Genomic DNA, 26,447 nt, shown 5'->3' with positions numbered 1-26,447 from the left:
CTTGTTAAACCGACAGTGGTATTTTGGCAGCTGTGTTGGTGTGTTGGAAATTTTTTTCTTCTTATTTCTACCTTTCAGATGTTTTGTACATTGTGAAAGTTAGGGCTGTTTTCTTGACATATTTTCTCCCCAGTTTCTATCAACAAAATTGATATTGTCATGGAGTAATGTCACCTGACTAGAAGAAGTCATGCTTTTGGAGGAGATGGAAGTCTTTTAGAGCTCTGCAGAATTCACAACTGTACAAAATGGAATTTACTTGTTATCTAACAATTCTTATAGGTTTGATGGTGAGTATGAAAATGAGATATTTCTGAGCTTTAGTAAGTAATTTCTGAATTCATTCCAGTGTGATAAATTATCAGCCTCTAAGCTTTAAGAACTATAGGTAACAAATGGTTAACATATAAAGCAGCTAGGTCTGAAGACAAATATATGTGTCATGTTTCATTTGTGTTAAGAAAATTTACAAAGGATTCATATTATTTATGGTGTCTTTTGACTCCAAACACATAAAATTTGTTCTTTTTTCTCAAGAAATTAGATTAGGTCATTTTTCATCAAGTCTGTTGAAGAAATTTACTCAGCTCTCATAATGAAAATTTTTAAGACATGTATGAAGTGAAGTATCAGTTTGTGCCATTTTGTTTAATAAGATTTGTTGATACTGTGAACAACAAAAAACATAAAAAATTTAAAAACTGCAAATATAAATGGCTTAGTTTACATTGAATACATACTATTTATATATAACTTGAAAAAGGAAACAGATTAAAAATTTGAGCAAGTCATTTATTTTAGCAATACAATACATGTATATTTATGTCAGAAGTTAAGCAATTTTATTAGGGCCTTGCTGTGAAAGCCCTAGAAAAATCAAATTGTCTGTCCATCTAATTGTCATCGCGTTCGTTGTGACAATATCTTGAACAGATTTCAACATAAAGAATATATATTTTATGCATTAAGGTAGTCGACCATTAAAGGAAGACCCTGAGCTGAAGAGTTTTGGGTCATGAGGTTGAAGGGGAAAGGTACACCGGACCTTTACTATGCTTTCATTGTGAGATAATAATTAAGTAAAAAAAAAAAATACAATTGTACATGATGATTAAAGAAAATCACTTCAGAACTATAGGTCTTGTTTCATCTGTCTGTCCATCTGTCCATCATCACTTTCACTGTGACACATAATATTTGAATACTAGTAATTAAAATTTTGAACATACCTGATTAAAACTTTCATATTTTATGCAAAGGTGATTGACCATTAAGGTAGGTTCATGTTTTTGAAAATCTGTGTCAATCAAATATGTTTTTCAGTTAAATAGTTTAAGCAGCTCTTAAGTTAACCAAACAACTCATATTTTGACACATCTTCTTACGCCTATAATGTGTCTTAGAGCACATGCACCCAAAAATCAAACATCCAAATATTTCACACAAAAATGATTTCATAATTTAAGTTATTTGCTAAAACACACCATATTAGCTAGGTCTATTAATGTAAAAGTTAACTGATGTATATTCACTTGTTTAATGAACATTTTTAAGAATTTACAAAGGAAAACTTGAGTAATCTGATGTTTTAGCTGCTCGTTCAGAAGAAATCACAAACTGTCTCAGTTTTTGGAAATTTTTCAAAGTCTGAATTATTTATACCTTCTTCTTTTGAAGATTTAGAATAATACCTAAGTTATAATAAAAAAAAATACAACCAAAAACCAACAACCAAGGTTTATCATAATTGTCCACAGATATTTTACATAATAATCTTTTGAACATGTATACCCCCATGTGAGATCTGGTCTTCTAAGTTATTCCTTGTAAACCTTGAAAACAGTCAAATCATATCATATACAGAGCAGATATATGTCACAATGAAGAATAATTAAATACAAAATGAAATGTGTGACACAGATTGCAATATTGGTCCAAACAGAGGAAGGGGGTGCCAGATTAAACCCCTGAGACGCCTATTACAGTATATATTTAGATTTTTGTGGCTTGCCATCTTTTACTAGACTACTTATAAATTAAGACAACAAGTACATTGCCACACACAGTGGCGGATTTAGGGGAGGGGACCCCAGGTGGGGGGGGGGGGGGGGGGGGGGAAACCTTGCTCTTCTTTTTTTTTTTTTATAGTGATAACTATATGCAACAAAGCAAGAAGGAACCAGAATTTCAGTCTGACATGCATTAAAATGAATTATTTTGAATCAATAAGTCAATTAAGTTTATTCTTTTTGTTTAAATTCTATAAAGGATGTGGTGACTAAATGAAAGGAAGGAGGAACAAGAATTTCAATCCTTTCAAAATTTTCCTGGGGGAGACCCCCATAGGAGGGAGTTCACCCCCTCCCATACCCTCCCCCTTCAGGCCTGAACAACCCCCCCCCCCCCCCCCCCCCCCCCCCCCCCCCCCCCCCGGTAAGGTCTAGATCCACCACTGACACATGATGCAGTCTATGATTTCTAAATTGTCCACAAGTGCATATAGCCAGTTCAATCACATGCCTGGCATCACGTCATGAACTTTCCGCACTGCTACTACTGCAGATTATGAGATGGATGAACTATTTTCACATTTGACAGGGGCGAATCATTAAGTGAGTCCACATTTCCTATATCATTCGGTCTCGACAAAATGATGGATCTTAAGATACACGCAACAACACATGACATTAGAGAACTTATATTTCAATACACAGTTTCGCCTCCTCTTTTCAAATCCTTCAAGTGGATGGATCGAGGATCGATGCTTTCCTAAACTTTCCCCTTTTTTTTCTCAGGGCATATTTGTAAATGCATTTTTTATTTAAATCGATCTGAATATTGACATGTTGAATTTGAAAATACTTAAAATGATAACCAGAAGTTTGCGGCCAAAATGTAAAATTGAAACTGGATGCATGAAAGGATTTACCAGCCTTAAAGGAAGACATCTCTTAAGATTTTGGAGTCATGAGGATAAAGGTCAAGGTTACAGACCTTAATCTCCAACTTTATTATTTTTATCATTGTGGCATGATAAGTTGAAAAATTTTCAACATAGACATTTCATATTTTATAGAAAGGTATAGTTGTGTGATGATTGAAGGAAGACATTTTGAGATTTTGTGGTCATGAAGTCAAAGGTCAAAGTCATAACAGACCTTCAATCCCAAATTATACACTTTCATTGTGACACAATATCTTGGAAAGCTTTCAAATATAGCTTTTCTATTCTACAGAAAGTTTCTGTTTGTCCATTATTACTGCTTTTGTGACTCAATATCTGGAATAGTTTTCAACAAAAAGCTTTCATATTTTGTTCAATGGTATTATCATTAATGAAGACAGATTTGTTTGTTCATGAGGTTAAAGGACAAAGTTACATCCGGCCTTCCTAATATTACTTTAGTGCATGTATACTACACTTAGAACTTTCATATTATGTTATACGAAAATATTGATCTAGCGGTTGAACATAGAAATGCAGATCTGAGAAAAGAACATATCACTCCTCTCTTTCATTACAAACACTGAATTTTGTGTCATTTTACCATTATAGTAATAGAACATGTCATACATGAATTAAGTTCCCTGTGGGGCCCATTCTGACTGAGTCAGTTTTCTAGTCGTAATGTCATCTTTAATATCTACAGCTGATTGAAATTTGTGTCTCTTCTAATAGCTGGTCCGCTGTCCCAATTACTACGACTTAGGAGATACAAGTCCGTCTTAGGTGTGTCAGACATAAATGTTTTACATCTTTGTCTTCAGCTGCAGATTTAATTCAGATAGTGCTGTTACTATATTAGGGGTAACCATGAATTCAATTCCAAAATGGCTTTCATGGCTTCAAGTTGCCTGAAATAAAGTTGACTTTTCCTCCAAAATGGTAAATAAATTTATGAAAGCAACCTAGATCATCATATTCCTCCAAAATAGTATGAATGCAACCTAGATCATCATATGACCTCCGGTTGCTTTTGAAGAAATGCTGTTACTGTTTATTTTGATGTGTATTCTGGCCATCAGGTGTCTGATTGCTGAAGACAAAGGCTGGCCCATTTTTCCATCATGATAGTCGCCAAACACGATACACATTTACTCCTTGGTGTTGAGACTGGAATTCAGCCATTTATTAGTTTCTGATTGGCAAAATTAAGTCTTCTCCAGAACAGCTTCATCTTCTACCAGTATAAATCCAAACTTATTACCCATTGCATAATTTAAATAAAAAACTATTGAAGCGTGTGGTAACTCATGTGGACATTGTGGACCATGAGCCTCTAGTGAATAATTGCATACTGTATAATCATTTAAATTCATGGTGGTCGGTTTTTACGGATGTCGAGATTTTACAGTTTTGTTGGGATGTAATTTGGTAGATATGGTTTCTGTATAGTGAAATGTTATATAAATTATGTATTCCGTTGTGGTTTGAAATTTGTTGGATGAAATAGAAATAGAAAACCAACAAAAATACACGAAAATTGAGCCCCACGAAATCTAATGATTCTGCAGTATGATAACCTGTCGATGACAGCCTCGACCTTTTGATTTCATCCCTCTGCAGGCATTACATTTAGAACCCATTTACTCCTTGAGACAGTTCTATCCGGTAAGAGGATCAGTTTGTTAACAGCTTTTGTTCTCATTGTGTCATAAAGTTTATCTTGAATTTTCATCCTGCTGTAGTCCTATGCTATTTTATTAGTTTCTGCAGTGTTTTTATAAGGACCCCACACAGGCAGGTACTGAGTGGTTATACTTATGTTAGCAAAGAGATCTTAAAATTTATTGTTGTCTCTCCCAGTGCAGGTGATTTATGATTTATGTAAGGTAATTATAGACAATATGTATATGAATTTGTTTAACCACAAATGCTCTGAAATTTCATGATGGATTGAATTCAGGATGGTTGAAGTAGGGGGAAACTTATAATTATAGAAGGTATTGTTATCAGTGACATACACCCTAAGACCTTGACCAAAGGCAGTTTTTTAATCCTCTAGTTTTGGGTAAATCCGACACATTGTAGTAATATGTAATTACCTTTTAAAGCGAAAAGCATTGGAACTTCCATTGATCCTAATAAGAGTTCAATATATCAGGAATGCAGATGGTCCTTTTTCACAATAATTCAAGGTTGCCTGCTTGCTTTTGGAACTTGCATGATTTTTTCCCTTGCAACTTCAGGTCTCTGATAGTTATAAAATTGTACTCGTAGTAATTCTCATTGAAACATACATGTAGCTAGCTTGAAAATGTTTCTCATTAATATAAATTGTACCTAGGTATGATGCAAACTACTGCTCTCTCTCTCTATTGTCTTCTTTACTTATTCTGATCTTTAAAACTTGCTTCTTTAAGCCTCTGTTTTCTTAAAGATTACTAAGACGTAAGTCATGCAGGAGTGTGTTTCTAGACGTTTTTTTCAGGTATCTGATTTATTATGTCTTTGGATTTTTAATATACTGCCAGTTTTTCTGAGACTGTGAGCTGTTGCCTTTTCTAATGGTATTTGAAATTTGAAGAAATGGACATGATAGAAATTGCCCTTCAGTCTGTCTCTTCCCGACTGTCATTCCAAACGCCGCTGTGTACACAAGTTATATCTAACAAATATCTTATATCACGTAGAGTTATTTTTGAAAGGAGGGAGTGTCATTGAATTAAGGAGAAATTTATTTGACTGAGCCATTTTGAAACAGCATTATAATTTCTTACCTCTTGAGTTTTTAGAAATATTGAATGATTTTGATAATTGGGTCAAACAGGTGCTTTGAAATAGTACGGATTTAGTCCTGTATCTAGACTCAGATTTGAGGGTCATTTCAGGTCACCAAAGAGAAAATGTTCCCTTTATCTGTTACGCAGTCCTCAGGTAATATAACTGCAAAGAGTTAAACTCAAAGAAACTATCAATATTCACAGAAGAAGTACATCATGAAATTAAAAAAGATAAGGGGATTTATGGTGCAGTAAAGAAAACTTGTACTAGCAAGAACCTTTACTCGTGAATTGCTGATGGGAACCCGTTTGCATCAAGTAGTATCTGCAGGCATCTATATCATATGCATACACAAATGACAGGTTTCTGGCAACATGAGAAATACTCAACAAGAAATGTGTGCTACATATTAAATTGAAGGAGTAAAGTTTTATTGTAATTACCATGGTAAATGGTGGAACATTTTATATATTAGTCTGGTCTGCAACAGTGGGAAAAAAGCAATTATATAAGACCAAAAAATCTGTAAAACACAAAATAAACTTCGAATGTGTTTATAACTTAATTAGATGCAGATTGTATGATGTAATGGTAAATGCATGCGAATGCACTCCCAAATTGGGCCTACTGCTCTTTTTCTCAACTCTGTAAGTAATTCAAGCGTTTTAAGACTGATTTACAATGGAGATGAAATTCCAGTCAAATTAACACCTATCTCTGAGGCAGCTGGGTGGCACAAGATGTAATAGATCATCATGCAATCTTCTTAACATTGCAGGTTGATCATTCTTAAGGGAGGGGTAAGGCAAGAATAGTGCTTTCAAATGTTTTCCATTATGCAATTCAATCTTATTTGCACAGGTGCTTTAGATTGCAGGTTTATATGCAGAGAAATGTGCACCCAGTGAATTAAATTTGCACATTCAAGCTTGCATTTATTTTAGATTGGTGTTGAGATGACTATTGCAAGTTTCACTTAAACACATTAAATGTTTATTAGATCATCGCAAGAGGCGCTTGCTAAATAGAATGGAGAATCGGCTGACAAAGAAAATCTGGAATGCATGTTGGAAGTTATGTAAGAAAAGTAGATGGATACCAGATTAAACAATTCAATGCCAAATTTCTTGACCTTCTCTTGACGACTGAAATGGTGTTTTTTCTACACAGTGAAAGTTACTCCTCATAAAAAACTTAAGCTTAGATCACTTTATCACTGCATGGTAATTTCATGAGCTGTTTACTTTTCATGTTTCAAAGAATGCATGTACCAAAAGTCAATTTGAAAAAAAAAGCATTTTTATCAGGGACTTGTTCTGATAGGTAGCCGAATAAAAGTGTGCCAAAATATAACACTTAAAGAATCTTTTTTATATTTATGAGAATTTTGGACTTATAATTAAGAAAATGTCAAAATGATATATACGTACGTACGTCTTGCGACAGCTATGACCGGTTGACTGGGGATGCTTACTCCTAAACAATGATCCCAGGCACCTCTGGTGTGTGCAGGGATCCGTGTTTTCCCAACTCTTAATTTTGTATTCCTTATAGGAGTTATGAGATTGATCACTGTTCATTATCTTCAACTTTTCATGATATTTTTCAAACAATTTTTTCTGTTTCATTGAACTCCCATTATCGACTCGTGTGTTGAATTCCAGATTGTCTGAATGTTTCTATTTTAGGCTGTTTATAAATAGAACGGGGGATTGACTGGGTCTTTATAAAAATGAAGGATGTCATGGAATTGTAGCACAACACTTGATTTTGATATTCTGTTTCATGCTATATAGTAACAATTTGTGTTGTATTACTGCAGAAACAGCTAGTACTTGGAAAATACACACCCTTTTTTTCTAGATAGAATATATAGAAAATATTTTGAACGTTAATGTCAAAGCCAGTGAAAAAAGGTGCAGTGTATCCGAGCAACCTTTTTTATACCACAAATTTTGGTCCCTTTGAACAACATAACAAAATTTAGGTACATATATGTAGCTCTGTGGATATTCCAGTAGTTGATATGCTTGAATTAAGTCCTGTTCACTTTCAGTCAATAATATCTATCGAGTAGCTTCATCAAAAATCTCTATTATTGGGATATTGTAGCAATATTTCTAACAAAATTACTTGATACTTATAAGGCCATATTGCACACACTAAAATAATCAGGTATAGGCTACAAACTACTGATTTTCAATTTTATTCCTTAATTGTAGTAAATGATATTGTAATTTTCATTAAAAACTTTAAAAAGAATAGTGGAGGGGGTGTATTTAAACATCTATAAAAATACATTGATCTTGAAATAATTGATCACTAATGTCCATTGCAGGTGTTTTACTGTCATAAAGAGGGCAGGTATTCTGTGTTAAATTGGCCCTGTTGGTCTGCTTCTGCAGGTAATGAGGGGTGATGGTCACCATTTGTTGGGGGCACTGGGATTTCCTCTTCACTGTACCCAGCACCACAGCATTGTTATTTAATTATTTAAATTATCAGTTTGTGAATATGTTTCAGCAGGTCACAGAACAAAATGAATAGAACCGATAATTTTAAGATCTGTTGCTGAATAGCAGGTTTTTCAACAAAAAAGATATTTCTGAAAGTTCAGACAATGGGAATTGCAGATAGCAAAGTGAAACAGGGATTTGGTGTTTAGTAAGGCATGTGATACTGTTAAGTGATTAGAATTTATCTTTTCATTTTTAGTATTACCTGTTGTATGTTTCTATTGATGTGTGTGCACAAAGCATGTCTAACAGTAGAACACCCAAGTATAAAGCTGGCTTTCAAACCTGGAATTCAAAACCACAAGAGAAAAAGCATACATTACAATGCATTTCAGCAATATGCACTTCAATCAGCTATTAATTTTGCAAAAGATGATAATTTGATAACATTGTGGCTTCGTTTTTAAAAATGGATCTGTTCATTTTTTATGACAGAAGGATTATCTAAGAATAGTAAGGTATTCAATGTTTTTGCAGGCATAATCAACGTGTTGCTGGTTTTAGTTATAGAGAAATTTATCAAAAGTAAATGTTGATAATAACGTTGAATTTGAATTTCCCCAAAAATATAATTAAATAATTTGATTCTGCTTGTAAAATGCAGTTTGATTGGTTTAAGAAATGAGTTTTATTTTTGAAAATACAGGGTATTAACTGCGATACTACGCCAGCATACTTCAGGAAGCATGTTAGCACTATATAGGATCGACATCACAATGCATTTGGCTCCTTCATTTCTATTTTGTTGCTATTGTTCTGTGTCATAAACAATTAATATTTCTTTATAATTGCTTATCAAAGTACGTGGAATCATTGTTCGTGGGAGATTGATGTTTGTGGATTTCTTGGGTCACTCTTATACCCACGAATTTACGTGTCCTCGAACATATTTTTAAACCAAGTAGAGTAACATGTATCTCTCCTAGTGATATTGTATCGCTTACCCACAAAATTACGTCCCCACGAACCAGCAAACTTTTGCTTACCCATGAACATTGGCCCCCACGAATTAAAACGATTCCACAGCACATTAAATCTGTTTTTCTAAATTAAATTATGTAAATTAATTCCTCCTCATTTTATATGATGCAGGTGAAGATAACGAACAATGATTATACAATATAAAGTAAGTTGGGGCAGTTTACGACTGGTCGCCATAGCTCAGTGATAGAGCATTTGCTTCATAACCGGGAGGTCGTACCATGGCCGCATCAAACCTAAGTTGTAAATATAAGTAGCGCTGGCTCTTTCACCAAACACTCAGCATTTAGAAGTGAGAATCATGGGTCTTTTGAATATGACCTTAAAAACGGAGGTCCCATGTCGTGGCAGGCATTGACACGTTAACCCTCACTGAGTTACGGCCATAAGCACTAAGCATAAGGTTTAAATTTGTGATACTTCACACAACTGATGATGTCACAATATGAGTAAAAGATTCTCGACAGGAAGTAAAGTAAAACAAACAACTAACACTCTTTTATAAACCACTTGGCAGATTATAATGGGTAAATTGTCCAACTTTATACTGTATTAAATGAGTAAAAATTAATTTTATTCCTTTAATTATTATTAAGACCAAGATTCAGCTGCCAAATTAAGCCAAACTTGACAAACCTCCGTTTTTAAGGTAATATTTGAAAAACCTATAACTTTTGCTCCTGATGAAAGAAGAGTGACTTTATATAGTTTATTGTGGCAGCTGGGATCAAGAATCAAACCAGAGACCTCCAACGTGTGAATGCGAGCTTCCTAACCGCTAGGCTGCTGTGACTGGTATAAATACGTACACAAGGTCTATAATAGTGTCTACATGCACTCTAGCCTGCAATATCGATGTTAATTAAAGCTCTTAAGGTTTCCAAAAAAGGATTGCACCTTATGCAGGGCGTCTGGGAGTGAGACCTACTGATCAAGCAATGCTCTGTTGTATCAGGGGCTCAGAGGATTAAGCCTGTAGAAACTCCTGTGGTTTTTAGCTCACCTGAGCTGAAAGCTCAAGTGAGCTTTTCTGATTGCTTTTTGTCTGTCGTCTGTCCATCTGTTAAACATTCACATTTTCAACTTCTTCTCCAAAACCACTGGGCCAATTTTAACCAATGTTGGCACAAATCATCCTTGGGTGAAGGGGATTCAAAATTGTTCAAATGAGGGCCATCCCCCTTATCCAAGGGGAGATAATAGCAAATCAGTAAAAATACACTGAAATTTTTTTTAAAATCTTCTTCTCCAGAACCAGTAAGCCTATTTCATTCAAACTTAATGCAAATCATCCTTAGTTGAAGGGAATTCAAAATTGATCAAATTAAGGGCCAGGTTCTCTTCAAAGGGGAGATAATCACAAAAGTGTAAAAATAGGGTGGGGTCATTTAAAAAATCTTCTTCTCATGAACCACTGTACCAGTATAGTTGACATTTATGTGGAAGTTTGCTTACGTAATGGAGATTCAAGTTTGTTCATATCATGGCCCCCAGGGGTCGGATGGCGCCACAATAGGGGAAACCATATTTTATATGTATTTATATAGGAAAAATCTTTTAAAATCTTCTTCTCAAGAACCATTGAGCCAGAAGAGTTCAAATTTACATGGAAGCTTCCTGACATAATGCAGATTCAAGTTTGTTCATATCATGGCCCCCGGGGGTCGGGTGGGGCCATACTAGGGGAAACCATATTTTATATGTGTGTATATAGGAAAAATCTTTAAAAATCTTCTTCTCAAGAACCATTGAGCCAGAAGAGTTCAAATTTACATGAAAGCTTTATGACATAGTGCAGATTCAGATTTGTTCATATAATAGCCCCCAGGGGTCGGATGGGGCCACACTAGGTGAAATCATATTTTATATGTGTTTATATAGGAAAAATCTTTAAAAATCTTCTTCTCAAGAACCATTGAGCCAGATGAGTTCAAATTTACATGGAAGCTTCCAATTACCTGTCGTCATCTCTGTCTGTTACACTTTTAAATTCCAGAAACACTGGACTAAACTTGAATAAAATTCTTGGGTAAAGGGGATTTAAAAATTGTTAAAATGCTCTTATACAATGGAAGATAACGCAAATCAGAGAAAATACAAAATAAAGTTAGTTAAATCATGAAATGGGGATACAGAGCGAAAAAAAACCCAAACATTTAATTTACATGGAAGCTTTCTGATGTAGAGCACAATAAAGTTTGTGAAAATGATGGCCATAAAAGTGTGGTCACAATAGGGCAAACCATATTTACATGTCTTTGAATAGAAAATAATCTTTAAAATTTAATTTTTGTATCAAGAACCACTGGGCCACAAAGTTTGAACTTGCATAGAAGATACCTGACATAATGCAAAATCACGTGTGTAACAGTCATGACACCTGGAGCTCAGATGCAGACATTATCAAAGAAACTATTTTTACATTGGTTTTAACTGTATTATGAAAACCTTTTTTCTTAAGAACCTCTGAGCCAGAAGTATTTCAATGTACCTGAACCTCCCCAACATAGTGCAGAATCAAGTTTCTTAAAATCTGACATGGCTCCTGAAAAGTTAATGGAATTACAATGGGAAATTCATTTTCCATGTGTTAAAGTGACTCAGGTGAAACCAAATTCAACACATAGTATCCCTTGCTGAAGAGGACTCGAATTGATAAGTGCAATGCAGAAATATTTAAAGAAACGTCAAAACTGCTGGACCAGAAAAATCAAAACTTAGTAGAAATTAGTTTGAATCCATACATATAAAGAAGAATTAAAGATTGTGCAACCCAGTCAGGCCCGGGCCATTGCAAGGGTGGATACAATTATTAAGGGTTCATAGTAAAACAACAATATAGATAAGAAAATTCTATGAGATTGTCTGATAATTGCAAGGAAGCATATGTAGTTTAGACACTCGGGTTTGTTCACTCTGTGACTCCCAGAGCAAGCAAGGGCAGGGCCACAAAAGGGATTGAATTTGAACATTGGAAATGTATAGAAAAATGCATTAAAAGATATTCTAACACAAAAAAAAGAGAAGAGATATGCAAGCATATTGTGATCTGTAAACTCTAGCATTCTTTCTGTGACCTCATGCAAGGCCATGATGGTGCTGGCTTTGAAATCTTTTTTTTTTTTTTAAATACAGTCAAACCTGTATTAAGAGACCGTCCAACGGAGAATGGAAAAAAGGTCACATATGACAGGTGGTCTCTTAATACAGGTTGCCTATTTTCCGCAGTTAATTGATACAATTTCGCAAATAATTTGCACAATGGAGAAAATGACTACATGTATTTGGAATTTATCATTAAGAATATCAAGTATGGTTTAAATAGTTGTAAAATAAAATTAATAATACACTGTAGTTAAAAATCTAGAATGCAATGTGTTGTATAATAATTTATTATTCATAAAAAATTACATTTAATCTGTTTAAGAATGATAAACATGCATTTCATATTACACATTTAAATGAGATTTAAATCTCATTTATGAACTGCATGTAAATTTTCTAAAATTTATAAACACTTTGTTGTAAAGAGTATTCATGTATAGCCTACCTGTACACTGTAACTAAAAAATGCAATGCTTGTGGTAAGAAAGCAAATGATGAAGTGTTGTGTCTCTTTTTGTACAATACATGCTGGGAATATGTTATTCAATATGAGAAACATTAACTAAATCACAATATCCATTGTACATGCACAGCAAATCTTTTAAGCTTTGAACTAACGCAGACAACTTTCTTGAACTCGGATGTGTCAAATACTCGGGACATGTAGAAGTGAGCCGCTAGTTCCGGTCATTATTCTGGAAACCTCGAGTATCTCGTGCAGGAAAACTGTGAATACTCCGTTTAAAATTTCAGTCTTAAGCACAATATTTACCTGATCTATATCGCAATCGGGCAATTTTTTCATATAATGGTATAACAAGTGGTAGATTTTCATTTCCGATCTAGCGTATCCGGCACTTCTTAAAATTTGTCGAAATTCACACCTTCAAATACACCGGCCTCGATTCCCTGATCCTTGATTTTGTTAAATAAATAACAACTTGGGTTTTATTAATTACCACACACGACCCTACATGTTAACAGATTGGGTATAATAATCAATTCAGAGGGCCTACTAAACAAGATCACCGCCAAACTATGCGTTATAACACGAAAGTGTTAGGGGCGATAATTCCCAGAATAGTCGTGCGTTTGAAAACGAAAGTGTTAGGGGCGATAATTCTCAGAATAGTCGGCTCAACCAAAATCGAAAGTAGTAATCACGGTGTAATCGAAAAATGTACAGTCGTTAAATAGAGGTAAAATTTCGTGAAAATACATGAACATATTGTAAAAATCATGGTCGTTGGTCGCGTCAGACAGGTGGTCGTTTAATACAGGTACAATATATAGAGTAACGTCTTGGGGGGAACTTTTTATGGTCACATACGACAGTGAGTCGCTTAATACAGTTGGTCGCTAAGGCAGTTTTGACTGTATTAGAAAATTCTTTTAAAATCCTCTTCTCAAGTATCCCCAAAGGTACAATTTGTCAATTAATGTGTAGTGTAATGTTTGCATGTTAAAGGCTACAACCTGCTACCAGGGTGGGACCACAATTATAAGCCTTGTTTGAATTTTTATATTGGAATATATGTGTATAGTAAAAAATGATTTAAATCATCTCAGAAAGGTACGATTTGAAAAACTTATGTGCAAGCATCCTCATGCAGTTCATTAATGTTAAGTTTACTCACATCATGATTCCTTGGAAAAAAATATGTCAGAAAATTTTTAATCTTGCCAAGGCCATGAAACCCGGAAGCAACAGGGTGGGTAATGTGGCCCATGGGCCCATTTTACCGTTTTTACAGCCCACAATGCAAATTTTTCTGCTTTGATATGTTGTAGCAAGTATCATAAAAAAACTTATTTCAATGAAAAAGATTCCTAACAGCTTCAGTTTTATCAAAAATCGGTAAACAATAATTTTAGTACATAGAATTCATTTTAAAAATGGTACCAGTACTGCTGCAATGTAATTTATTTTCTAAAATCGGTATACCATAAGTTGTTCTGGGACATTTATTGAATTGATATTCATAAATTTGTAACAAGGATGTATCTGTATGTGCTAAATGTAATTGCCGGATCCAGCAAACAACTCCTGAATTAGTATGTGTATATATAAGACAAGAAAAAATGTCAATTTTGAAAATGCATGAACTGCGAAGCTTCATAAAGCATGTTAAATTGTATGTGTCCAAAGTACCACTGTAATGTGACCTTGCATGGTATCCATGATAAATCTATATTGAATATTTTCTTGCATTTGCAGACAGTGGGTTGTGATGGGATTGTGGGATCTGGTGCAGTGGTGGACCGGTGCGGTGTCTGTGCTGGCAAGAACCGTGATTGTCAGACAATCTCGGGGATCTACACTCGGGCCTCGTTACCTTTTGGGTATACCCTTATCACTCGCATTCCAGAGGGTGCATGCAGCATCAACATCACAGAGCTCGGAACCAGCAGAAACTACCTAGGTATAGTCCCAGGCTGGAATTGTTGCAGCTAGCATAGAAACGATGTGCGTAAAGTTTAGTCAACAAATATTGCAAGAAATCACAAGTTTGATGAGTAGAGGATGATTAAACATCATAATGGCCCTGGCTGCCTCTTAAACATCAATGGATAAATAGATATTAATGATATATATATACAGTATATATTTCATGTCCTTTTAAACTCTATTGTTTAGCCTGTCAGTTCAGCGGTTTAACATGCAATCACCGATCTGTAGATCGCGATTTTGAATCTTGCAGGGTTTTAATTTTTTTCCCCAGTTACTTACTACTTAAACTGCATTTGTTCACTAAATCAAAACATTATTGTACATATATCCTCCACTCTCCATTCAATAATAGTTTTCTCTAGTGTAATATGCAACCTTTATAGGCAAACATGTTTTATGAGTACTTTGCAGATAGTCCAGATACTAAATGAAGCATTGCTCAAAAACCTGTCAATAACTTTTTTTGCAAACACTGCAATTAAAAGCTATTTATATTCTTAACTTCCTGTAGAAATATGTAGTGATGAAGCTAACCTTGATTTTGACGTAGGCGTTGATTCCTTGAAGTTATACATTGTATAGTATATATTTATTCGTGACAAGTGATTCCTCTTAGTCAATCTTCTTGCACATAATGTTTTGGACATATGGAAGTTTTTACCTGATTTGACCATATCAATAATATTCTTGGATTATGCTTTGAAAGTTTGATCTTTCTGCACTCAAAGGTCATGTACATAAATAGGACACAACACTTGTATGATTCCTATATTACAATCATCAGACGTACATGTATATACATTCTAGAGTTCTGGCAATAAATCACTTTGATCAGCGCAAATGGAAGATTTCGTGAATTAAAATAAAAGTAGTTAGAGAGTTAAAGCTTGCTTAGATTTACATGAAAATGTTTGGGAAAATTAAACATTTCTAGCATTGATATTTGACCAATAGTGTCGATCTTCTATCATATTGTAGAGTATTTTTTTGCAAACTGTGATCGATTATAACAGCATCAGAATAGTTCATTCCTACTCCAAGCAAAATTCGGAGAAATACATGTTTCCTGTCCCGGTTTCACACAAAATATCAACAAACAATCCTCATCTTTCACTTGCGCCGAGTCATTGTTTATACACACGCTTGGCTTTCTTTTCCTAAATGCCTAGTATGCACATGATTACATACCATAGATGGTATATTGAGACATTTGGCACCCTTACTTGACATTTGTTCTGGAATCAGGATGACCAATGGCAACAATGCAAAATTTAGATGAAAGGTGAAGATAATGAACAGTGATCAATCTCGTAACTCCTATAAGCAATGCAAAATAGAGAGTTAATATATTGGGCAAACATGGACCCCTGGACACACCAGAGGTGGGATCAGGTGTCTAGGAGGAGCAAGCATCCCCTGTCAACCGGTAATACCCGCCGTGAGCCCTATGTCCTGATCAGGCAAACGGAGTCATCCGTAGTCAAAATCAATGTACCAAGAACAGCCCAACAATCGGTATGAAACATGTCAGTCAGACTGCATTTCATCCATTGATAGGTTGTATTTGCAAACTAGATCATTACAACGACCATATAATTTGCAAAATGCTGACTTTAAACGAGACTGTTGGAACCCCTTCACCATCAACTTGTTTGTTAGTAGCCTGCTTTGATTTAAAAACTGACCATAAGCAGAACAAACTCTTGCGTATCGAATCAGTTGAGAGATATAAACACCATATGCATGTGATAATGGAATATTGCTAGATAAATATGGGAAGTTGGCGATGGAGAAGCTGAAATCATTCCATTTGTCATAAAGTTGAGTTGTTAGTTTGCCCTTAATATCTACTTTCAATAAAATATCTAAGTATGAAAAAGAAGTGTATGACTCTGTGGTGTCTTTTATTTCAAGTTCACTGGGATACATCGAATCGACATATATATGAATGAAGTTATTATTATTAATAGACAAAACGTCATCGATATATCTAAATGTCGAATTGAAGACCACAGCGAGAGATTTTTTCTTCTCACATAGAAGTTTTTGAATAAATTCTGCTTCATAGGAATATAGAAACAGGTCAGCTAAGAAAGGAGCACAATTCGTGTCCATGGGGATTCCAACAAACTGTTGGAAGACCTGCACACCAAAGACCACGAAGATATTGTCAATGAAGAATTCCAGGATATTTTTTATTTCAACTTCAGAGTACTTGTGCGTAGAATCAGAGTGGCATTTAACAAAGTAATTTTTTGGATGACTGATCACTACATAGGAATATTTGCGTTTTCCATTTTTGTTGAATAAGAAACGTACTGTCCATGATGTCAAAAAGTCTAGTCTTTAATTTGTCGTGAGGAATGGTTGTGTAAAGTGTTGAAAAGTCATACATTTGATGTTGTTGATTTGAGGAAAGTTTTGCGATTTTAAGTTTACTAAAAGTTCTTTAAAATTTTTTAGAATCCACATTTGATTTACACCACTTCTGGCATATGTAGTCGCACAGTACGTTTGAAGTTGCTCCTTCACAGCTGTTAATATTTTCGTGAGGAGCAAAGATGGGGCTTGATAGAACATTTACTGGATCCAGCAATGTATCTTTCTTTGTAAGGGTTTTTATGAAGTTTAGGAATCCAGTATAGGTACGGTAACTTATATTCATTCGACCCACTGACTGGGATATTAAATGTGTCTAAAACTGAAGCATTGGTTTTGAAGAATTTCGTCTTTTGAAAAGGCAGTTGGAGTATAAGTACGATTACCAAAAGTGGAATTAATGCCAAGTTCGTTTAAAATACAGTTGTAATAATGAGCCTTACAAACAAAAACAATGTTGTTACAAGCTTTGTCAGCTGTATAACCAAAACATATTCCTCATGTAACCTATCTAATACTTATATCACTTCTGGTTTACTAAACACAGAAGGATAGATGGTACATACTTTGGTTTTGATATGTCTAATGTGGGATTTTATAATAGGAAAAACAAACCAAACATGGTCGTATAGTGACAATGGAGAGGAATCTGAGTGGCGATAATTTCAAATTTAACTGTTTACAGAAATGAGCTACACACCTTTATTATGTAAGGCAACCACAGAAGCTAAGAAATTGAATGTCCTGATTACAAATGATATATCAAATGGACACTGCAAAAACATGAAGATAGCACCAAGAACTTGAGGAATAGATCTGAGCTATGCGCTAGCCACAGCAGAAACTGCCGAACAGAGGTTATTATAAGTAGTGTAGTACAGATTCCTAGCATTAAGCATCGGTCCCCTGTACTTCATGAATATCAAACTCAATCAGCTCACATCATAGAATAAGTGTTGTCAAAGTGGTAATGCAACTGACAAAGGATTCTCTGTAGATTGGACTAATACTGTAGATTAATTGTGTTGTAAGTTTTGTTTTACCTATATTCCAATGTCAATCTATCAATTATTAAAAGACTTCTCAGGAAATGCATGAATTCAATCCTATTTAAGGAGAAAATACAAATTTTTCCTAATTCATTCAGCTTGTACAGATTGGTGTGTTGTGTGTGAAAGTGCTTCACATTTATCATCTACTTGAGAACTTTACATTTGTTTGGACGGGAGGATTTTCAGTGCATTTTCAAATAATCTGATTCATTTTTCTTCATTTATTAATTGTCCAATGTTTGCCGAAATTTCAAATTTAGGAGTAAGGGATGGGTCCTTTAAAAGCATTACAGTGAGTCCTGTATATGCAAGTGGATACTTTCCTCAAAAGGCTCTCTAGAGTCGTGCAAACTTGGTAATCTTGCTAAAAACCTCTTTATTTATGTTTAGTAAACCAAAAGCTTTTAGACATTAAAAGAAGTTATCTCTTTGTAGATGTTTTCACTGAGACAGCAAATCAACAAGGTGTGAAAAGGTGACAGGTCAAGATTAGATCAAAGATAAAAGCACAATTCTGTGTTCATCAAATTAAATTAAAAAGTCTTATAGTATTTCCAGCTCTTGTTAAAACAAACTGGGTACAAAGTCAACACTCTGTAACCCATGATTTCTCATTGTGAGGATTAGATGTGACACACATCCACCTGTTGTCACTGTGTACCATGAAGGATTTTTTTGGGGTTAAAAATAACAGTGCATGTCTGAAAATGTTTTCCATTATAGATAAAAGATATGCACAGTATAATTTGTCCAAACCGGCCTCTGAGTACTCCGGCGCTCTGTCAATTCCGGCCACAAAATATAGTCCCTAACATTTCTTTAACAAATCCTTTATTAATAATTCCCTGTACTCCGGATACTGCGTATTCTGTATATCGGCCGGCTTACACAGACCCAACTGCTATCAATTAACTTTAATTATCCTGTGTAAACCGGCCCCTCGATGATACACCACCCTAATTGTTGCGGTTAATTGTAGTCGGTGTACACAAAGTCCCAACTGCTCGTAATTAGCTCTAATTATCGCATTTACACCAGCCACCCCACAATGACCAACCTGTCGGTATTCGGTCGATCACACGCGGTGTACACGACGGGTGTCTCAAGGGAAGCCACAGGTAAGTAAAAGAGTGCAACTGGCTAGGAGTCACGATCAGTTTAAAATAAAACCTGATTTTAGGGGGTGCACTTTTCAATTATGACAGCACCACGCACGAGGTAATGGCGCTCCCCCTAACGACAGCGACGAGAACTGACATTAAAAGACAAAGTTCAATTAATCGATGAATTCGATACATTCTTGGAATGAAACAAAATCGGCAACAATCCCGTTATGTTTTCCAAAAGCAGGGTTTCCCCTCGTGGACTTGTCGGAGCTCTACGGCGAGTCAGACAGTGATGATATGCAGTTAGTTAGCACAACTCGCCATGTCCGGTCGATCACTCGGCATTGCATTAGTTTCTGTTTCACAAATTGAGACAGTTGAAAGCGATACATTTACATTACAATGAAAGCTGGGAAAGACAAATTTTAGACGAACACAACACAAACTTGACGAACGTACATAATGTAGCACTTGATAACGGCGATGATGTAGACGAAATCGACAATTTACCAACAGAAAATTGCGCGAATAATTCCCAGATTTTAAACTGTTTAATAAAAATTGAAACTTTTTCAAATGAGCACGACAATAAAACACTGACATTTATATTTTTACATTTTGAATTCTTTTGTGATATATTAAAACGTTAGCAATCATTACACACGTATGTATAGATAGTGAATGCAAGGGAAGCAACTCATTATTGTCAACATTCTGCACTCCGGACTCTGTACAAACCGGCCAATTTCTTTGGAACCACACATAGCCGGTTTAGACAGATTATACTGTATATGACCTTGATGTTGGGAGAGGACTAAACTAGGCTATGCCTGCTGCCCAATCCCTTTTACTATTTGTGAATAGTATTATCATAAATTAAAAGATAGAGATAATAATCACTTTTCACAATGATTGGTAAAAGTATAGTTAAACAATGGAAAAGAAACTTGAAGATCTTTAGTAAAGCTCTATAGCACTTTCATTTCCAGTCTTTAGAAGCTTAAATTTAGTAACATAGCAACGTTAAATCATAAATAGCGCAACGTTAAACAAATCACAATATCATAAGATACTGAACATTAAAACGCACTGTTCATAGTGATGTCGTGGTAAAACAATGCGGGAAAGCGTAAAAGAATTTCATGATATATACAAATGTATGTGATAATTAAAGTTAAACTGGATTATCTGATGATTGGAAATGAAAATGCTAAAAGCTATACTAAACATGCAGCCATTTCATCTATTTTGCTTATATTTACATAAAATATTGACAGATTTTGAAAACTTATATTTTCTTTGAAAGGGTTGAATTTCAAGAATTATTCATATATTTTTATGTATAGCTTTTTGCGAAATCGACATTGAAAAACAGAAAAAGTAACTTAATTTTTAATAAGCTTTGCTTAAAACAGTCCTGGCTTATCATCAATTCAATTCAGGGTAAAAATCCATTACTTGCGTACGAGTGTCTTAAAACATAATGTAAGAGTTAAATTTTCAGGACTGCATGGTACTTGTATATGGGTAGGGATGGCATTTGCTCAAAATTTAATGATAATGCTTACTACATGAGTGTATAATATTTTGTTCTTAAACCCCTCTCCAAAATAGGAGGTTTGAAAATATTGTTGAAAAATAACATGGTAGCTGATGTTTGGGAAACCTGGTAATATATTAATTTAATTATAGTCATATCATGACATCTGAAAAAACATTTAAAAGCCCTGATTTACTCATTTGTCCTTAGTATTATAAACTTTAGCTGTTTAATTGGATATTCCCTCAACATGTCTCTATATCTATTAAACCTTTGGAAAGAAAAAATAACAGGTGCCTTGTCTTTTGCCACACATTTTTAGCCTAGATTGTCTCAACCTTTGAATAATTTGGGTTTTATCCACTCTCTTAACTCCTTGTCTTTTTATTATGATAAGATAAGATAAGTTTTATTCCAATTTTGGGCCCAGAGGGCATAACAGCAAGACAGTTTATAAAGAAGGAAATTTCAAAAAAGAAAGAAAGTTTACAACATTAACTACAGGTTACATAGACTGCAAACTGCATATGGATGCAGCATGTTGGGGAAACAAGTACATACATATATGAATTGCTAATCATGTGTATACACAAGTAAATGGACAATATCAGTATTATACCAACATATGAATAATAAACTATAATGATTTTTGCAGTTTTAAAGCATCATTTCTTTTTCTGAAAGTTTGAACTAAATATTCACTCAATTTGAAAATTACTGGTTTGTCTTCATTAATCATCAACCAAGTAAATTTGCCCTTATTTGTTATGTATTTCTCATTGTCCTGATTACAAATTCTGTACACAAAGGTCTAAATAAAGAAGAGAGAGCGAGTGATATCTAATTTGTTAATATACATGTAACAACTTCAACAAAAGAAAATTGACAGTTTTTCATCTATGTACATGTATATCATGAATTATGATGTCACAATATGAAGTAACTGAAAGCAAATTTTTCTAAATCTTATCAATAAGAAAGAACTTGTAGTTGTATTCTATTAATTGATATGAAATATGTCCATTGTAAATTTTTGAAATATTTTTCATGTGGAGAAGAAATGGTTGCATTTTTTTTAAACACCCTGTATGTAGTTGTACATAGCTATTGCGGTGATATTCTGTTTCGGTTTGAAAGATTACGAATTCCAGTCTCGTGTATAATCCAGGAACATGAAATTTATATACCTCATAGGTGTCGGAGTACAAAGAAAGATTTTGTTTCTTATCAAATCAACCCTTTAATGTGGCTCTTTACACAAAATTTTTATTTAATGGCTCGTTAAAGCATCTATAATTTCACCATTGAAAGGAACGAGTGATACAAACTTTAAATTATTTTATCTGGAATTTTTTTGTGGTGCCTCTTTTTTATTATTCAGAGAGAAAAAAACAGCAAAAAAATTCATATAAAGTAACTGAGAGCTTGTGAACTAATGACATCTTGCAAAAAATCACTTATAAGGATTTATGCAAGTTTATAGAACAAAATGCATGTCATGGTCTGTCCTCAACGATCTGTCCTTACATTGTGCATTTTTCTTACATCTTTTTTTCTTCTTACCCATGCATCGTCTTTTATTAATATATGTACTTCTGTTGTAATCAAACAATAATTAACGTAAAATATGTTTTGTACCTCATATAATCTGAGCAAATAATGAACTTGAATTTGGACAGTATCACTCTTTCAATGGTGATTGCATACTCTATATGGGATGCTTTAACGAGCTGGCATCAAATGAAATTTAGGTGTAAAGAGCCACCTTAATAAGCAATTTAGGAAGTAGTGAGTTTTGCCACTTAAGTAGAACAAATGTTAATAAGGAAGTATGTAAGGGGCAGACTGTGAAGTGAAAGTCTTATTTTAGGAAAACAATGACTGCATGACTTTGATAACCTAGTGATTTTTATGCCCCCAAGATGGGGGAGGGGGGGGGGGCATATTGTTTCTGTCATCCTGTCTGAAACTTTAACCTTGCTAATAACTTTACTTTTGAACAGTAAGTGCTAGAGCTTTGTTTGATATTTCACATGAGTAGTCCTTATGAGTATAGTCCTTGTGACAAGACCTTTCCGCGGGCACCAACATTTTTGACCCCTTGACCTTGGAGTTTGACCTACTTTTTGAAAACTTTAACCTTGCTAATAACTTTTGAACAGTAAGTGCAAGAGCTTTGATATTTCACATGAGTATTCCTTGTTACAAGACCTTTCTGCGGGTACCAACATTTTTGACCCCTTGACCTTGAAGTTTGACCTACTTTTTGAAAACTTTAACCTTGCTAATAACTTTTGAACAGTAAGTGCTAAAGCTTTGATATTTCACATGAGTATTCCTTGTGACAAGACCTTTCCATAGGTACTAAACCTTTTGACCTTGAAATTCACCTACTTTTAAAAAAAATTGACATTGCGGTCATAACTTCTAAACGGTAAATATTAGAGCGTTCATATTGCACATGAGCATTTCTTGTGACAAGATCTTTCTACTAGTACCAAGATATTTGTCCTTGTGACCTTGACCATCTTTGGAATTGACCATTATCAGGGGCATTTGTGTTTCACAAACACATCTTGTTTTCACTTTGTACCTTAAACATGTACATAGACTGTTATATTGATAGAATTTGAATATATCTATTGAAACCCTACAGAGTTCCATTTTGCTTTGAGAGTATAATAGACATCCCTCAGTATACTGGAGAATTTTAATGTGACTTGAGGATGGAGCCTGGTAGACAGGAGGGTCCAATTCTCCCTTCTCCAGTCTCACTACCTCCTCCACTTTCTTTATTCTCTTCCTACCTTTCCTCCTGCCTTCTACCCCCTTCCCTCCTGTCGCTTCCTTCCCTCCTGTCCCCTCCCCCACATCTCCTCTTCCTTTAAATACTATCCTTCCCCTTCTATCCACGTTGCCGCCTCCCTTTTACCGTGTCCACCCCCACATATTAGGCTGGTGTTCATAATACAGTGTATAATTCTTTAATGTGAGACTAGCAGAATTCTCTTGTGTTTGTCAGATGGTGCCTACATACATGTATATTTGCTCCCTCTTGATACATTAAGTAGTCCATTCTGACTTTATACACATGATAAAACAGCCTTTTGTAAACACATTTATTACACAAGTTCGACAGTTGGCGGCCTGAAATCACATTAAGATTGTGTCAAAATTCCTGATGATAGCATTTTCTGTTGGCTGTGAAAAGGTTTGATCATCTAACTAGGCGGGGCCCTGGGGTGAGTGCTTTAGTCTGGCCAACAAAACGCAGGTAAAATACCTGTTAATGAAAATAAATTTGACAGTCTTGTTACAACGGAAAAGAACCTTGTTACCTTAAATGGTAAAGGTCATCAAAAGATTATCAATAAATTTGTACTTGTCCATGATTTTCTGTTTAGAATTCACACAAACACTGCATATTGCACTCTTCCTACCCAGTTTATCATATTCCTGATAAAGCTTACATTTACTGTCTAGTGAACATTCCCATCTACAACTGAGGTAGCCCATTTCCATTTTGTAACCTATCCTTATTTATTTCTAGAATTGGTAATCTTGACAAGAATGCATTTGAAGATCAAAAGCATCAATTGTCACACTGTTTTAAGCCCTTGTTGATCAATCACCTCATTTGATTGGAGTTTTTTTTTTTATTATTTCTTGACAGTTATTTGTAGAGAATTACGTCTTGATTTATTTCCCACCAATATTGAATAAGGTGTTACAACAGTTTTACAGAGATTGACACTTTTAAAGAATTGGCATACTTGACATTTTTACCTGCTCCACAGGAAACTAAGTCAAGATAGCCCAGTGGATACATGAGTCAACCAGCCAGATCATAGACTCTGAGTTCAAATCTTATAATTTACATTCACTGTGTGTATTCTGCTTAGTTTCTATGGAATTCCATTGCTTGTTATTTGCAACTATAAAGGCACAGTCTGTTTCAATCTAGTTTAAGATTCGGTTTTTAGTGCCGTCTGTCTGTGTGTAAATATGCACGATTCCACAAACTTCACGACTTGTTTTGCGGCATTGTTGAAATTGTAGGAAAAGTGCTTTCTTTGATTTGTTAAACAAGATATGAAGGTCGCAAACATAGCAGAAAAAAGTAAAAATATTAATGTGGGTTATGCATTTTTTCTGCAATGTTTGCGACCTTCATATCTTGTTTAACAAATCAAAGAAAACACTTTATTATTCAAATATATGTAGGACTCCAAAGTGCGATGGTCTGCGAAAAACCCCGATGGTGTGACATGCTAAAGTGCAATGGTCCACACTCATGCGTCAAAGTGCGATGGTCTGACATGCCAAAGTGCGATGATGTGACGCGCCGAAATCCAATGTTTTGGTACAAACTGAACCAACCGTGTGTTGTTTCACCAAAAATATCAGTGCAAAATCCATGTACAAATATAAGAATAAGAACTTATTTCATTACCATTTAGTTGTTGTGTTATTAAACACAAACAACAAATTGTAATAGAATGTTTTGTATTTTAACATACCCCCAGGAATTTAATACGTGTACGTCAAAGTAATAAATGATTATGAATTAAAGAATGTTTGGACGAAGTAGAGAGTTCGACAACAAAATTGTATACTTTGCCGTTCTCACTATCATCAACAGTGTAAACCTTGCCGTTACTGTCGTCCATGTTGTATTTCTTTGGTTTTATTTTGAAAGACGTAATAATGATGTGACGTCGAGATTTGACATCACAAATGTTACTGAACTCCGCACCATCGGCCTTTGGCATGAGCATCACACTTTGGCGTCCGTAACGTTAACAAACCATCGCATTTTGGTGCAGACCATCGCACTTTAGAGTCTTGCATATATGCAGCAAGCTACTACTTTATATATAATATAGTTATCTTGGTCTTTTTTTTTGCAAATGTTTATTCTGGGATATATGACAGTGGAAGAGAAAACATTTGTAGTACTGCTGATTGACTTTTCCCTAGAGGTAAAACAAGAAACATCATATGGCATTTTTTATGTTCCAATTGTCCTGTGTTGATTTCCTACAGCATTGAGACTGCAGAATGGTAGTTACATCACGAATGGCCACCACCGCTTGAGTAGAGTGGGGGACTACACAGCAGCAGGAACGACCTTCACCTACAGGAAGAGAGAAGGAACGGGGTGTCCAGGCGAGTGTGTGAGTGCAAAGGGTCCGGTCAATCAGACCATTGATGTACAGGTATGTTCTAAAGTTCAGGTCAATCAGGTCATTGATGTGCATGTACATATGTGTTCCAAAGATTAGGTCGATAAAATCATTGATATACTGGTGTATTTTTAAAATTAGACCATCGTTGTACAGGTTCATTCAAAAGGTATGATTAATTTTACCATCAATGTAAAGGTGTCATCAAAAGGTCTGGTCAATCAGACCATTGTGTTATAAAGAGGTCTGCTAATGAGACAAAAGGATGTACAGGTTTGTTCAAAACGTTTGGTCAGTTAGATTCATTGACATACAGGTGTGTTCAAAAGGTTTAGACAATTGAGTCAATCTACCTTTAAGCTATAAGTCCTGGGAACTAGGAGAACAATTAAATGTACCATAACC

The 26,447-nt window shown here is 34.9% G+C and overlaps 1 protein-coding gene across 4 annotated transcripts in view; it reads left to right on the top strand.

Moving 5' to 3' along the window:
* LOC125651314 (thrombospondin type-1 domain-containing protein 4-like) overlaps positions 1-26,447 on the top strand; it is an 82,071-nt gene that overhangs the window by 41,964 nt on the left and 13,660 nt on the right. For 3 of the 4 annotated variants that reach the window (XM_056166769.1, XM_056166767.1, XM_056166768.1), the window contains 2 exons: positions 14,546-14,750; positions 25,903-26,075. In XM_056166769.1, coding sequence (XP_056022744.1) covers positions 14,546-14,750; positions 25,903-26,075 — 378 coding nt within the window. Of the gene's footprint in view, positions 1-4; positions 291-14,545; positions 14,751-25,902; positions 26,076-26,447 lie in introns of those variants that run through there. The other variant, XM_056166770.1, reaches the window with a different exon arrangement.

The sequence above is a fragment of the Ostrea edulis genome, chromosome 5 (assembly GCF_947568905.1).
Source record: "Ostrea edulis chromosome 5, xbOstEdul1.1, whole genome shotgun sequence".
Lineage (NCBI taxonomy): Eukaryota > Metazoa > Mollusca > Bivalvia > Ostreida > Ostreidae > Ostrea > Ostrea edulis.
The sequence above is the reverse complement of the archived record's forward strand: the minus strand, read 5'-3'. Positions and strand labels throughout refer to the sequence as shown.